Below are 17,068 nucleotides of genomic sequence, written 5' to 3' on the forward strand. Positions count from 1 at the left end.
TGTTAACTTAGCATTTTAGAAATTTAGAGCCAATGGTGAATAAATGAAACTGAAAGGCAAAATGTTTGAAATACATTTAAGAAGGGGTGGTTTCTTTAATGTATATGGCATGATGAAGTTGTGAAATTCACTGCTACAATATAAGACTGAAGTAGAAAATCTTCACAGAATTCAGAAAAAGGATTAAGGAAAGATATGGTTGATGAGACCATCTAGTGGCACATTTAACAGGATGAAGAAATTCCAAGGAATACAAGCCTGCCAGTGACCTAAGGGAGTTGGAAGAAACTTCACCAAAGGATTGGATTATCCTTTGTGAGATTTCCTGCAACAGCCCCTAAATCTGGTTCTCTGCTTTCAGGCCATGGTTGACCCCTAACACTTCTAGTTGTCTGTCTGTGTTGTTCAGAAGGCACCAAATTTAGAGGCAGTTTCACTCCTGAAGCTGTTTGACCTGGAGGGTGCAATAAATTGTATCGAACAGGGCAGTGTTAGACAAGGCTTCAGACAAGGTACTTGGCTAACCAGACTGGTTTTGATCTGACGTAGTAGGAGTTCCTAATGTGGTGTCTTAGTATTAATTTTCTGAGTTTTCTTACACACTTCGTGAATATGAGCAACTACCTCAGAAAAAGAGAAGTCAGATTCTTTCAAAATTGCCAATAACACATTCTGAACGTAACAGTTGGTTTTGGGTGTACAGTTTTTCGTTATGTTACTAAACATGATCCCCCCCCCCCCCAACGTTTTCTGAAATGTTTCCTGTATTGACTGTACATAATTTCAGGTTGCTTGTAAGAGGAAACAGACAGGGGTATAAATTTACCTGGAAATGGGTAAGCTGGTCAAGTTTAAAAAACAAAACCAAAAAAATAAAGAACCAATAAGAAAGGACAGATCAAATCAAAGATAGGTAATGAGAAATGACAAAAAGTATGCTATGTATTTTTTTATTGCATATAGTGTGGGTGTGTGTGCATGCTTGCACACCCATCTTTGGGTATGTATATACTCACTGTATAGCTTGTTGTGTAGTTCATTATAAAGAATACAAAAGACATTCTGTTGTAAACTTTAAAGAATATTTAATAATTTTTTAAAAATAAAATGTATATTTTAAATTTTGTTCTTTATATGAATGCACAAAAATGTATCATCATAGTTGCAGTGACAAAATCCAAGGAACTGAGGAGACCTGCCCACTGCGGTAAGACACAGGTGACGCTCTAAGAGAATTCATAATGGAATCCAAACAAAATTTCCCAGGGCGAGTCCTGACTTGTTTTCTTACAGTGAATTGCCTAACTCAGTGTCTACGAAGATCATTCACACTTAGCATGAATTCTTGTGGACAAAGGTAATAAAGCATCTGGTTTTAAAACAAATGCCGCAATTGGCTTTCTTTTCCCTGCTTACCTTTGGTGCCACACATACAGCACAGTAACGAGGCCAAGCGTGAAGTGCAGGGCATTAACTGTCCATGCTGACAACCTCCTGTCCTGTCTGTGGATGGGAGGAAGCAGCATGGAGCCACATGCATCGAAAAACAGAACCAATTTTTAATTAGCTTGTGAGAAGTGAGGGGGGTGGGTGGATTCACATAGTGGCCCTATTACTGATGCTAGGTAATGTGTTTTTACAACTTCGGTGCGTTTCCCTCCTCTCCGTATTATAGATCATACAATGCTGCATTCAAATGGTAGCTATTAAATGGAAGAATAAACCTTTACAAGTTCATATTACTGGAGGAGGAGGAGGAGGAGTGAAGAAATGTTCACAGAACAGAAACTAGAGTGAATTTCAGTGATTGTGCACTATAATACGTAGAGCTAAATAATTCTATGGTACAAGCAGTAAGATTTGGCTGCTGCTGACAATTACCGTACAGGAAAATAAAACACATTCTATTAAATACGTATATTCTTATAATTGTGAAGATGAAAAGCCAGAAGTATATTGGACTGAATCTAAAAGCTAAATCCAGATCTTGCTGCATTCAGTAGGTCCAGCTGTGTGCCCTATGCTTTCACATCTTGTTATTAAGCAGAAAGAGCAATGGGTATAAATTGGGAGTTCTCTGCTTCACTCTGTTTGTTACCTTTGGTTCTGTCTTTAAATGTGTTGAGTCTTCCTTCCCATTTAAAAATAAGTGGAAGTAATCTAAAAGGCCTTACTAAAAGTGACAAAAACGCTAATGGAAGCAACTGGAATGACTTCTGTGGTGCTCTGCACAAATAGAGTATGAGCACCATTTTAAATGTACTGCGGGGTGGTTATAATCAACCAGTTCAATGTCAAGTTTTATGCGTAAAATGGAACTATTTTTTGTTGTTGCTTAGAAAAAAATGTTGCTGTTAAACATCACAAAACAGTCTGACCTCGGGGGAGAAAGATGCAATGCTTTTAGAAAGAAAATATGTTAAAGCTGATTCTTGTTATATTCAATACGTTCAGAGATTTGAAACTGGATTGTGCTGGTAATGCTTTAAGCACCGTAACATCTGTTTGGCTTGTGTAAAGAGAGTTACTAACATCAAATATAGAAAACGGTCCAGTGCAAACTATCAGTAAGTTGCACTAGCATTTCTGTTGGCAGTGTGTTTTTTCTCTTCAGTAGTTGTTGCTGAATGGTGCTGTTGCAGTAACTGGGATTTACAAAGTGAGCGTTGCTCATACTGCCTCTAGATCGTATTTTTAAAAACCGAGGCTGTTTATCTTTTAAGGATGCCCAAACTGTGGCGAATGATTAGAGAGAACCAGAATGTGTGATGTCTCATCTGTATTGGTTTCTTTTATTATTATTATTCTGTAGGTGTAGCTGAAGTCTGGCAGCCTGCTTTAAGGGTTCAGTGTGTGTTACTGGGATACTCACAGATGAGGGTTGTACTCTGTCTTCTCCCTTCACCGCCACCAGGCAAACTGGTGAGAGTTGCCCCATGTGGGAATTCTGCTGCACAATGGTTTGCTCTCCTCGCTAAAGCCATCAGGTGTGCTGTTAGTTTTTAATGGCAGGGATCACTATGAATAGACTTGTCTACCTTTTGTCTTTCTTAAAAGTCAATATTTTACAGTTGTGTTCATCATTCTGCTACACAGCTTTTCAGTGGGGGAAATGCAGAGCTGTCAGCAGGAGCACCTGTGAGTACACACCATGAAGCGTGGCAAAAACTCGCACTAACAGTACCGCTAACCTGGAATTGTTTCTGTGCAGGTAAGAAATGTGGAGAGAGGAAGGAACAAACTTCTCCCATCTCTCCAAGAGCAGGATTGTTGAGGGGTTACCCTGGGTTCAAGGAGCAGAGAGCATCGAGACCGTGGTGATTACAACACTGAGTGTAAATAAGTCTCCTGCTCAAGGCACAGGTCACCTGTGTATTGTGGGCTACTCGCTCAGTTTAACCTCTGTCATGGGTTGAAGTCCATTAACGTCTGAGGTTAGTTGGCATGGCAATGAAGTTCTTTAGTGGTGGTGAGGTTGCTGGGAGAGCGAATGATTGGGAAGCTGCACAAAATGCACACAAGTAACACGTTACTTTGAACTTAGCTTGCACAATTAGATGCCCCGTGCTACGGGGATTGATGTGTAAAATGGGCAAAGTGAGCATTGCAGGCCCAGAGCAGGGGGGTTACTGACTGGTGTTAAGGAGAGACTCTAACAGGCCGTGGGGTGGCAAGGCCAGCTTTACAGCTGGAAATTGCCTTTAAATCAGGGTAAGCAAAATTCACTTGTGGCCGGGACATGCTGTTGTAAGCACTAGAGGTGTTTCTGGCCTGACCCAGTAAGAATGGCTGCACAGGGCTTTCTGTGAAAACAGGGCACTGAGGATGTCTCCCCCGGCTGCTGGCTGTAGCTGAGGTCCTCAAAAGGCTGCTGTGGGGAGCAGGCCAGCTGCATTGCTCTGCTGGCCTGTTCGCTGCTGTCTCCCTTCCCCAGGGTTCTTCAGCCTCTCCCTGCCACGTGTACATTACCTGGGGCTGCTTGCTGATGGGGAATTGTTGGCAGTTTGTTTGAACAGTAGGGATGAGATTCGTAGATTCTGGAAGGTTCATGCAGAAAGGTACTACATAAATTACTTCAGTTACTGATGTAGGGTGGAGAATCAGACAACTGGTGGCTGCTTCCTGGCAGAAGGAAAGTACTAACTTTGATTTCTGCAAATTCCAGGAAGTGTGGGGCATGTTCTAGCCATCAGCCTTTGAAACCAGTAGGAGGGAGATGGCTGCGAAAAGCAGAACTGAGAGGTGACTCGATTTCTAACAAATGCTGATGTGCCTTGGCTGTTGTAAGCATACAGCTGGAAAAAACTGCCAAGCATAAAAACATCTGAAGTCTTAATAACTCTTGGAAAGATGAGCAATGTGCAAAGATTTTTCCTTAGCAAGGCAAACTCTATCATACCTGCAGACAATGATATTCTAGAGTAAATTAATGAAATGGTGACATTGAGGGAAGAAACAGCTGACAGCATTGTACAAATCTTCGAGTGTGGAAATGAGTGATATTTTTTTGGCAGGCTAACTTGAAACAGAGATGATAAAAAAAAAAATCATAGTAGAATGACAGAGGAGCCCACTCACAAGTTGTTTACTGAAATGAAGATACAGCTGAAAGTAATTACTTGTTTCCCAGAGGTATAAGTGATAGTGCCTCCTACAAGAAATAGTACTTGGTTATTTCAGTTGGAATGTAAAATGGGATAGAAAGGTTCCCTCTTTCTGAGGTTAGATGCTGGTTATTTTCACCTCCTTTTCAGAACAATATGTGTATATGAACGTAATATGTATTACATAGTCAACTATCACCTATATGCCACTGGCAATTAATAAGTGAGACAGTGTCCAATATTGTTTTCCCTTAACAGCCAGATCTCACTGTACAGATTCTGATTAAAAGCCTGACTTTGCAGCACATGAAATTAAAAATACTCCTTTAAAATAGCATTTCTGAAGATGATCCTCTCCTGGCTACAAAATCATCTTGAGACACTTGGAGGAAAGGCTGGTTGCTCTTGACATTTTATCTGTGTGCAAACTGTAGTGAAATTACAATTGCATTCAGTGCTAGCTACTCTGTACCTTCTTTCCATGCTGAAGAATACGTATTTTCTACGCCCTCTCCTCCAGACTCTGAAACGCTGGAAAGCAACCTGGCAGGTTTCACAGAGGTTGCACCGGTGCAATCTTTTCTTAACATGGGTTTGCAGATCAGCCCCTCGTTTGCAGCTTCCTTTGCCTTCCACAGGCCCTAGAAAAGGAACCGTCGCTGTTGGGAGGTTTTCTTCTGTTTAAAGCCAAGGCTGCTTCTTACCTGTGCCAGTTCAAGTACTGACTTTCTTTTCTTCCTCCTTCAGTAAAATGGAGTGATTCACAAAATCTTCAGAAAGATAGCATTATACACAGTTTATAGTACAAAGAGGGGGGGGAAGGTCAGATGAATGAGCATGAAGGAGATTTCTCCTGTGTCCTTTGGAGGAGAAGCAGAAAGATTGGGAATGGTATCTATGCACAGTAGGTGTCTGCCTTGACTACCTGACAATACATGGTCATTGCAAAGGTGAGTCCAAGAATCTAAGAGAAAAAAAGCAAACAACCATTTTTCAGTAAGTCAAAAAAACCCTATTTATTGAAACAAATGAAAAAAGAAAAGCATGCTTACACTGGTTTTGTTCCCACACAGGAAGACACATCACATACTGCTTTTCCTGCCAGCTCCTGTTCTTGTTCCTGTTCCTAGTCTTTGTGCCCTTTTGTCCTTACCTGTATTGCTGTTTTACAGAACGCACAATGAGAGCGCAGGAGAGTTGATTTCTCCGTGAAAAGCAGTATCCAGATACTGGGGGAAGAGGTGTATCGAAAGAAATGTTTGGATGTCTTTTGCTCAAAAATATTTTATGGTAGCAACTTGCTCAGCTGTGGGGCTGTGGTTATCTCTGTAGCTGTTGCTTTGGAAGACAATGAGTTTCATCCCTGACCCAAAGGATGCTGTGGTTTACTTTACTGTACTTTACTTTTCAAAGCGTATGTGTGCACAGGTCCCTCTGGGGGAATCACTGGAGACTGTCCATGCATTAATCATAATCATCAGTGGCTCATCAGCAATGTAAGTGTCTCTCCTGCTCAAGCTGTTCGAGAGAAGCAGCAGGTGGAGGTGGTGGTCCTGCTCCCAGCCTGACTGCTGACCTCGGGTAGCTCAATTCCTCAGAAAAGGGGCAGAGGAAGAGTCCCATTTCCCTTCCATCTGAAGTACTTACGTGAATGTACTGAGTGGTTGTGCTGGTCTTTTGCAACTCTGCTGTAAACATCTTCACTGGGATAAGGATTTGCCAGGTAGAATTTCTCTGTTTGTGAATTCTATTTTAAGCACCTAATTTGACCACGTAAATGGTACTGTTTATATAAATGGTAATTTCTACTGATAGCTATTTTTGAAAGAACATGAGTAAGACATGCTACTTCATAAATAAAGGAAAAAAAATATTATATATCTATCTGTCTCCTTTCTCATTCTTCTAGAGTGAAATAAAGCAGTGAGGCTTTAGTCTGCTGTCTTACAATAAACATATGCCTTTTAGAAGTAGCCCTACAATGCTGCCTTCTGTTTCCTAATAAAGGAATTCCTTCTGAGACAGTTGTGTAATAAAACCGTGGTGGTTTTATTTTGGTGGTGAATCTGTTTTACAACTTCTATCTAGCATGCATGGCTGAAGAAGATTCTCCTGCCACATCTGCTGTATGTCCTTCAAGTTGTGTTGTGGTGTGATTCTAACTATCAAATCACTAATGTGACAAACAAGAGCTATCACACATTTAGGGCCAGATCAACATCATAACAGCAACAATGGAGGGAGCCTAATTCATTTTAGGTGACAGTAGATGAAGTCTTTCATCATCAATTAGATTCAATCACATAGTACAGCTAGGGGCAGACCCTGACATAAGTGTTTGTATGCTGAGCTATTTTCTCTGTATTTCACAGCATTTACTAGCAATATTAATCAGCATTTTAAAGTTGTCTGGAATGTTTGCTCCCATTGGAAATTAGCCACTCCTGTTAGTCAGAAAGCTAGTGTTTGCTCTTCAATACCCTGAACGTCATCAGGGCCTGTGGGAAGGACACTGCCATGGTCTACTGGGCATTCAATGTATTTTTTAAAGACTCCCTAAATGCTGCATAGATGCTCAAAAGCTGTTTTTTAAATGTGGTAACAGATTAATAACCAAATCTTGGTATACTATCTCACTGCCATTTGATCTTGTTACACTTACCTATTTCCTAAGCATATCAGCTTAAAATACTAGCATACATAAAACTCTACTGAATTTGGGCTTTAAGGAGTCAGGCATTTGCACTGGTAAATTGCAGCCATGACTTACAAGAAAGTAAGATGCATGTTATTCTGCCTAACCCAACACTAGCAAGTGTAAAAACTGAACTGCGATCTCGGTCTCTCTCTTGCTGCTGCCAGCAGTATACCATGCAAAATTTAAAGCCACGGGTTAATTTGGAGTTATACAGCATTAGCTTAGCTATGCCATCCTTTCTGCTTATGTGTTGCCAGTGAGAGAGAGGCAGGAACTGGACACTAACACTCTGTGTTACTGTGTTCAGGAGTGCACCTCCAGGCCGTAAGCAGAGGGCTGACCTAGAGCTGAAATCGCCTGAGCCCTGGTGCAGCTTTCCCTTTGTATCCTCAGGCTGAGGGCTGTACTGCTGTGGCTGCACTGGGGCCAGCCTCGCCACCAGCTGGATTAAAAATACATATACTTAAGAGAAAGAAACAATCCACTGCACTGACGGCTGACCTTCCTCTGGACCAAAGTTACACTGGAAATAACTGCGAGTCACAACCTTAGCAGCAGCTCTCTACCAGTCCGGCCTACCTACTTTCAAAGAAATTAATGGCAAAGAACAGTTTTATCTGCGAGGTTGAATTCTGGGAGCAACACCTAAACTTAGAACTTGCCCTAGGACTTAGGATGGAATTGAAGACTTAAGCTACCTTTAGGCCAGCTCAAAATTAGATATTTAACTTAATCTGATTGGCCTCTCTGGAAAATTACTGAACAAATACAGGTACTCTAAAAGGCAATTCACCCTACAATGACTAGGATTCTGCCTCGTCACTGCGTTCAGTGTGATCGATAAATCACATGGTAAGGTGCCTGCTCTTTGCAGTGCATCGTGACACAGAAAATGTGTGCAGTATTCCTAGTTCTCTACCCTCTACACAGTATTTTAACAGAATGAAAACATGGGAGACACTTAAATCTCTGAATTTTAGTCCAATATCATGCAAAATATGAAATTATTAAATTAGGCTTAGGCAGAATATCTCTATTTATTAACATTTAGTTGTGATTACTTAGGATTTGAAAATAAGTATTAAAGTTTACCTGCACCAGAGCTGTGCACAATGCAAAGATTCCCACTGCTAGTAGGTTTTCCTGGAGCCATATTTTCACTGTTTCGTAGCAAGGCTGGAAAAAAAACACAAAACGTATTAGCTCTAAACACGTGGAGGTATTCCCCTGGGAATATAACGACAGAAAGTACAACACTAAGCTGCTGGGTACCCTGGTTCGTCCTGTCACCACTGGAGCAAATACGGCGCCTTTCTGGCTCAGAGCCTGCACAGGGAGTACTAGCTGTAGTACTGCCTCCAAAATGCCGCACACGTGCATGTGAAGCGGGCCAGTAATTAAATATAGCCAAGAACTAGATCTGGGGCATCCTTGCCCTCTAAAATCCAACTAGAAGCAGTTAGAATTTCAGAATGAGCCTTCCCATTTTTCTCCATGCCTCAGGAAAGGTTTATTACAGAATATATATAATAAATAGACACACACACACACACAAATATTACACAAACAAGGGTGTCAGTGAGAGCTGCTCAGCAGCTTCTCCTGCTGCACAAGGACTGCTTTCTTTTAGCATTTTCCATCGTTTTAAACTGCAGTATGGGTGCTCCTCCATTATTTTCTTCCTGCTTTAGATTCCACACTAGCTCTAACCTCAAGCTGTACCCTTGGAACATGGCAATCCCCCTTCCCTTGGAGGGACTGGAATTGGCTGAGGTGAAGCCTTTCTTTAAATAATACACTCAGTGGGACAACCTTGCACAAGCACTGCCCTGTGTCTTGGAAATGTACATGGACAAGGTTGTTCAGCCTTCAGTTAGTGGCTTCCACAGTATGTAAATGGGATTAATGCCTACCCAAACAGTCTGGTTTTAGCCTGGTTAACCTGCACCAATTATCTTGGTACCCTGAATAAAATAGAATAAGAACTTTTAAGTCCTTAAATTTGGAATTTGACTTGGAGCTACCTGAGAGCTATGATGGAACCGTGTTTGGTTACAACTCAGCCTCTACCAGTGCCAATCCATGGGTGTGAAATCTCACTAAAAGGTAACTGAGATCTCTTGCACAGTTTCTGTCTTCACAAATCATTAGAACAAGCAAAACTTCATTTCAATGCTACGTCATCAGCTGGCCCTGCCCCATGCCCTTCCTGGGTGTTTACACTACCCGTAATTAGCACAAACAATTGCTGAGCTAATTACAGACAGAAATTTGGGCTCTATGAGCAGCAGAAGCCCCTGAACTAGGGTGCCTGGCAGGAGCAGAGCACGCACGGCTCACAATTATGCCTCATGACTGCTTGTGCCACACAAAGCTACTGCTATGCCAGTGCTCCAGGGTGTGTGTGTAGGAAACCATTTGCCTTTACCTTAATCCAGGAGGTGGACGTTAAAAAAGGCAATCCTGTCATTTCCTAGTTTGATCTGTGCAGAGTGTGCTCCAGATCAGTGAAGGTACTTGGCTGCCACATGAAAGGCCTTCAGCTCCTAAAAGTATTCAAACTCACAGTATCATCAGAGGTGAAAAGCTGTAGCTCAACACGAGCCTTCTAACACCTGACTAAAGCTGCCCGAGGTTACACCACACCTTATCACCTCACAGCTAACTACTTCCTGCCCTTCACCTGGGTTGGAAGGAGGCTGCTGAGCTGCAGCTGGGGAATGACTCACCGCTTTCCACCAGGTCCCTGGGGAATGGAGCCCACAGTTCTCACTGAATTCCAGGCAGCAGGAGTCTGGCACCCGGGTTGTATTGTACACTTCAAACCAGTCAGTGTAGTTGGAGACTCCACAGCATCTGAACTGGAAAAATAAGAACCGAGATGATACTGTAAGGATGATCTGTTCCTGGTGTCTGCTTGTTCTGAGGTGATGGAAGAAGCTTCCATGCCTGCCATTGGACACAAACATTGGACACCTCATTCAGTGCACAGAGTTACACTTTTGAATACACCAGCAGGAGCTTGAAACTTAAAAAAAATAGTATTTCCTTAGCTTTACCCATACAGGCTAAAGTAGCTAATGTTGAGACAAGACACAAAGGCACCTATTTACAATGGCAGGACACTGCAGGAGCTGAAATAGGACAATGTGAGCCAAGTAACAAGGTTTTGTGTGACTGAGCAGGATTACACCAATTATTTGCAGCTTGTTGTCAGGAAAAAATATAATTTAGGCTACAGTTATAGGAGCCAGGAGGTAAAGACACTGGGATTTCTACTGCACACTACTTATGAAATCACGATTGAAGTTAATGAGGCAAATTTCTCTCCAAGCTGTTAATTACTGATCACCTCTGAAAGTCTTTGTGACTCACTGAAAGATTTATTTCCTCCTCTCTTTGGTGCAGTTCCGTAACGTCATTATTTGATGCTGCTAAGTGGTGGGTGCTTTAAGTATCTTCACACACTGAGGCAATGTACAGGAACTGCATTAGTGCTAAACTGGAAGGTTTGTTCCACTTTGGGAGCAGGATGCAACATGTAGGAGATGTACATAACAGTACAGGGAATGGCTCTGTGACCATCTTCCCCTCCAGGATCTGGTATCTGCCTGTGATAGAAAACACGCAAGGACTGATTAGCATGTAGATGTATACACCATCTGCCACTCCTGCGCTAGCTCCACAGTAAGAACCTGTAGGTATTTAGGCACTCTGGCACTAATGACGAGAAGCAGCCTGCGTGGCCTCACTTACAGGGGGCTACAGAACTGCTCCCAGCTACAGGCCGTACTTTGCGCTTTCTCAAGGCTATGCCAGCCACCTCCTTGGCCCCAAAATGCCTTGCTGAGGTCTCATTTTTTAAGCCTGATTTTATATAAGCCTGTGCAGTATTTTTCACTTCCATACACAGCCCATTCCTCTCGTTTCTGATAGCTCATAATCATGCCAAGTTCTCCATCACCAAGTCTTAGGACCTCACATTAGGTCCTATTAGGATTTAGGACGCTGATACTTACACGGACCTGAGCGTGTTTTCCCTCTAACAGCTGTAGGGTCTGTGGGCACGGAGGGCTGAGTGGCCAGCTCTGCACGCACCAGAGATCTGCCATTCAAGACCAACAGAGGGCAGAGGTGTCACACGTTGCCTTGCACATCTTACCTCACTTAGCACGCACAGAAAGCAGTCTGCAATAGAGACGTTTCAGTGCTCACAGCTCTGTTTTTCTTCTGCCAAACAAAACTCAGAAATCCTTCCTGGACTCGCATCTATCCCCCTAAGGTTCTGCTCAGAATTCTGATTTGGTCTGTGGCAGAAATCAATCCTTAGCTTGCTAGCGTTTGATTTGTGAGTTTACAGGCTGCATTTTCTATAAAATGCCTTCAAAGAGAAAAAAAAGTTTGGGACTTTCTTTTGTTCCTTTATGTTGCTGCACACAAGACAGGAGTTCCATGAGGAAGCGGTCCCAAAAATGGATCAGAGCAGTATGGAGCACAGGCCATGCATTTGAAGAGTGTGGATCTATCTGGAAATTTTACGAGAAGGTCTTGCAGGGTGTCATCATTAGTTATCAGTCAGCTCTTTTGATAGATGGAAGTGACAGACAGCTTGTCTTTCAAGCAAGCCTTGAAAATGCAGCTCATCTGTGATACACAGAGTAGAATAGAAAGGGCTGAGATGTTTGTGTGCTGTTCTGGCCAAACACAAGTGATAGAAGTTTACATAGACTGGGACTGAACCCCTTCTCCCCATAATTTTGTAAGGCTGAGTGTCTCAAAGTCCGACAGACTATGGGGATGACGTACAGGTTTTGTAGCTCAAATACAGGTGTTGAGACCAGCTCTTTTACGGGTCCCATGAAGCAGATCATGGCTATGCCATGATCTAGGATTGGGATGCCAAACAGAGAAAAAGTTCCCAGTAAGCCAACAGGTAGAAATGATAGGAGGGGATGCAGATATGGACAAGCTGCAGTGGGACAAATTTGGCTTGGTCTTGGTCACGCATTCCCTGCCCACGCAGATCCTCTGTGTACTGTACAAAAGCAGAGGACTAAATATTGATACTTACCTGCCACTGCTGGCAGGTAAGGCAGTCCCAGCAAGGGGAGAAAGGGCTAAGAAAAGATCAAGGGTGAAAGAGAATGAAATTGCATGAGGATCAATAACCTTGGTGCTGGAAGAAATAATGATAACACATCAAAAGAGATGTCAAGTCTTCGGAAGACAAAGAAAGGCTGCACGAAGGAATTAAGCAGTGGCTGATATGCAGTCCTAAAGGAGAGGGAGCGCTGACTGCTGACGTGCAAGCACCACAGGGAACCAGCGGGCAGGCAGCGGCCAGTGAAACCCACGTCAGGCACGCAGCATCTGCAGGGAGCAGAGGCACTGAGAGGGCAGCAGGCCAAGCAAGAGGCAAGAACAAGGAAACAAGCAGCCGTGGGTCTGAGTGGGTCACCAGCACAGCTTCAGCACAGGGGGGCGGCCAGAAGCCGGAGAGATGGATAAACTGAAAGCTCAGTAACCTGGGAGACTTCAACGCGAGGGCCCAAGCAGAGAAGAGCGAGTGTGGGAGTGATTTTGGTTGTGTTACAAGCAACTGATCTATCCTGTGTGCAGCAAGGTGAACAACAAGGAGTAGCCAAATTATTAAGGCAGATGAGGGACTGCTAAACAAACAGAGTAAGCATAATAAAGGCGCATGCTGGGGACAATGAGCAAACTAAGATTACTTTCTAGAGATTTGTGGGCCATGTTATGCTAAATGTTAAAAGGTACGTGTTTTCTGAGCAAAGATGGTTGGAGACAGACCTATAGCTTGGAGGGTGGAGAAAGCACACGGCACGTGGAAGGTACTTTCTGCAACCAGCAGTTTGCTGCAGCCAGTTAGATCAGAGTTCACGTTCCTTCACCAAGGCTGATGTTTTGCCATGGCTAGAAAGTTAAACTGCCTGATTGTCATGAAGCAATTGAGGACTCTGTTTCCTGGAGGGTAAGCTACAACCACCTTCATTTTATGGGCATTGTTTACAGTCCCATATTACTCCTTTCACTAGTTAAAGTTAGATAGGGTTGCCTAATTGATGGATTTTGCCCCGAGTTTCAAGAGGAAACAATTCACTCACATTTTTAGACGCAATTACAAACTACTTGTGCTCATTTGGGGCATCTTGCTTGACACACTTTAAAAAGGAGTAATGGCAGGTACTGTCCTGACTAGCAGGAACTTTAAGGCGCCCTGACTTGGACACCTCAGATCACTTGATGCCAGGGCTTGTAGCTGTGAGAGAACCTGTCTAATTGGAGGTAATTGTGCCTGCCCACACAAACAAATGGGGTACTTCTGGCACAAGGTGACAGCTGGGTACTGCTTCTATGCTCACACCCTCCAAATGTTGGGGCACAGTGGCTCAAACAAGCAAAAAGCTCATCAAATTCCCCTGCACATCCAACCTCCTGCTGCTGAACGTTCCCAGCAATACTGACACAACGATGCTGTTTGCTTCACATGGGAGGCTCCGTCTCCTGAGGTATCAAACCACATTTTGTCCTCCTCGGTTACAGATGTCTGTCCCTCCCCAGTATTGATTACCGGGGGGTCTGAAGGGGCGTGCTGGTTCCCAAAAGCCCAGGTGCAATCAAAAGGTGGTGCTGCTAAGGTGCTTTCCCAGCCAAACGCACCAGCGGCACTGAGGTCTCTGCGGTGTATTTTTGGAATGGAAGCTGCTTGCAGATGGCTTTATTTTTGTGTTAACAAGCAATTGCTGCTTGGTATATCTATGGCTGGTAATTTATGTTAAACACGATATTTCCATCTTACTGCAGTGGAAATGTAAAGATTCTTGCATGGATTTTGCTGGTATTCAAGACTGAACAGGCCTTATTTTCACTGCCAAAATCTCGCAAGATCAGCCACGTTGGGACAGGGACTTTGGAGAAAAAAAGAAAAAAAAGATAAAAAGATAAAAATTGAACATGCAGACATCCAGTCCCTGACTCAGTCAGGTTTTAGTAGGGACACTAGGGACAGTGTAGGATGACTTTTATATTATTTATTTTTTCTTTCATCACTGTAAAAAGTAGTGCGTAAGATGGTTATAATTTAAAATCATATAATGTTTAATGGATTTCTGGGATTAGTTCAGCAGTAATCCCAAAGTATGTTTTGATCTAACATCAAATCAATGACAGGGTGGAGGGAGATTGGGTCAAATTTTGTTCTCAGTTACATTGGTCTAAATAGACATGAAAGGGATTACACAGCAATAAAAGTGAGCTGAATTTGCTCACTTTAGTGAAGCTAATGCTTTTTCTCCTTGCTTCTCAAATTACTGCCTGGTTAGTTAAAAGGAGAAGTGTTCAAAAATTGATCACAGAGGTGCTGGGGATGAAGCAACGTTTTAAAAATTAATGCATATTTCTCATTTCCTAATGATCTCTACCTGTAACTTTAACCAGTCCTAGTTGGTGAGGAGTGTGATATGGTTCTGTGTAACAGACATCCTAAACTATTGGAATTTCAGCCATACTTAAAAAAAAATAATGTATGCTTTTGTGGTCTTTAGTTATGACACGCATTAAGTCACCTGCTTGTGCGTTGGATTCTTTTAAGGCTTGAAACTCCATTGAGAAAGCAGTGAGTTTGGTAAGCTGAAGGTATTAAAAAGAAATCAATAAAATGTTCCAGTTTGCACCAGCTCCCTGACCTAAAGGCTTAACACCGCTGCAGAACAAGCCTAGTGCTTTCCTCTACCATGCATTGCATGTATGCAGCTCAGCCCCACTCCCTCGCTGGTAATCCCAGCAGACCACAGACCACATCTAGATGTTCCTCCCAGCAGTGGGGCCTGCCCGAGCCTGCCTTGTCCTTGTCCTGGTTACATGTGCTCTGCATGCTTCTGGGAAAAAGGGGAAAACAATTCCTTGAGGCACAAAGGCTTCAATGAAGAAAGCCCCTCAAAAGAGGAGGAACAACTCAAAACCAGCCCCCATTCCCCTCCCTGCTTAGCTCTTCTGTCACACTGGTCAGGGACACCCCCACCCACCCCACTCTGGAGAAGAGGAAGGGGAGCCTGCCCGTCTGCTGGGTCACCCCGAAGGAGCCCAACAGCCCCGTTCACAGGTGCCTGTGTTTGCGCTGGCCATCCATGCTCCAGTGGAGACGGCTCCCTAACTCGTGACCAGCCAGTCCCATGGAGACCCACTGCCACCAGCTACATGGGGCTCTGTTTCTGTTTCTTTTCTTCCCCTTCTTTAAGCAGCAGTTAGAATCATAGAATCATAGAATATCCTGAGTTGGAAGGGACCCTTAAGGATCATCAAGTCCAACTCTTGACACCGCACAGGTCTACCCAAAAGTTCAGACCATGTGCCTAAGTGCACAGTCCAATCTCTTCTTAAATTCAGACAGGCTCGGTGCAGTGACCACTTCCCTGGGCAGCCTGTTCCAGTGTGCAACCACCCTCTCTGTGAAGAACCCCCTCCTGACGTCCAGCCTAAATTTCCCCTGCCTCAGCTTAACCCCGTTCCCGCGGGTCCTGTCACTGGGGTTAATGGAGAAAAGGTCTCCCGCCTCTCGACACCCCCTTACGAGGAAGTTGTAGACTGTGATGAGGTCTCCCCTCAGCCTCCTCTTCTCCAGGCTGAACAGGCCCAGTGACCTCAGCCGTTCCTCGTACGTCTTCCCCTCCAGGCCTTTCACCATCTTCGTAGCCCTCCTCTGGACACTTTCCAACAGTTTCATGCCCTTTTTATACTGTGGTGCCCAGAACTGCACACAGTACTCGAGGTGAGGCCGCACCAGCGCAGAGTAGAGCGGGACAATCACCTCCCTTGACCTACTAGCGATGCCGTGCTTGATGCACCCCAGGACACGATTGGCCCTCCTGGCTGCCAGGGCACACTGCTGGCTCATATTCAACTTGCTGTCTACCACGACCCCCAGATCCCTCTCTTCTAGGCTGCTCTCCAGCGTCTCATCGCCCAGTCTGTACACGCAGCCAGGGTTTCCCCGTCCCAGGTGCAGGACCCGGCACTTGCTCTTATTGAACTTCATGCGGTTGGTGATCGCCCAGCTCTCCAACCTGTCCAGATCCCTCTGCAAGGCCTTTACGCCCTCATTTGAGTCCACAACTCCTCCAAGTTTGGTGTCATCAGCAAACTTGCTCAAAATACCCTCTATTCCTACATCCAGATCGTTTATAAAAATATTGAAAAGTACCGGCCCTAAAATGGAGCCTTGAGGGACCCCACTGGTGACCGCCCGCCAGCCTGACGCAGCCCCATTTACCATAACCCTTTGGGCCCTGCCCGTTAGCCAATTGCTCACCCATCGTATGATGTTTTTATTTAGCTGTATGGTGGACATTTTGTCCAGTAGGATCCTATGGGAAACCGTGTCAAAAGCCTTGCTGAAGTCCAAAAAAATCACATCAGCTGGTTTCCCTTGGTCCACCATACGGGTGATCTTATCATAAAAGGAAATCAGGTTAGTTAGGCAGGACCTACCCTTCACAAACCCATGCTGGCTGGGACCAATGACTGCTTTGCCCCCCAAGTTGCCACACTTGGTGGCACTTGGTGACCTCTGGGTGGAGACAGTCTGTAGGTAACAGCAGGACAACTGCAGAGCTACGCCAGAGCTCGGTCCCGTGGGTCTAGGCCTAGTACTTTAATCCCAGTGCCAGCCTTCTGCTCTAGCTCTGAGTAATGCTTGTGCAAAGAAAGGAGGGTGAATGCGGAGGGGACAAGGGAGGACGACTCATCA

At 44.1% G+C, this 17,068-nt stretch overlaps 1 protein-coding gene across 12 annotated transcripts in view; it reads right to left on the reverse strand.

Moving 5' to 3' along the window:
* Positions 1-4,568: 4,568 nt before the first annotated feature.
* Positions 4,569-17,068, reverse strand: part of TSPAN4 (tetraspanin 4) — a 404,986-nt gene continuing 392,486 nt past the window's right edge. For all 12 annotated transcript variants that reach the window (XM_084521103.1, XM_084521101.1, XM_084521098.1 and 9 more), the window contains 3 exons: positions 10,032-10,163; positions 8,395-8,478; positions 4,569-5,568 (listed from right to left, as the gene is read on the reverse strand). In XM_084521103.1, the coding sequence (XP_084377229.1) occupies positions 5,500-5,568; positions 8,395-8,478; positions 10,032-10,163 (285 nt within the window). In that variant the 3' untranslated portion in view covers positions 4,569-5,499. The remainder of the gene's footprint in view (positions 5,569-8,394; positions 8,479-10,031; positions 10,164-17,068) is intronic.

This window comes from Aythya ferina (assembly GCF_964211825.1).
Source record: "Aythya ferina genome assembly, chromosome: 5".
Taxonomy (NCBI): Eukaryota; Metazoa; Chordata; class Aves; order Anseriformes; family Anatidae; genus Aythya; species Aythya ferina.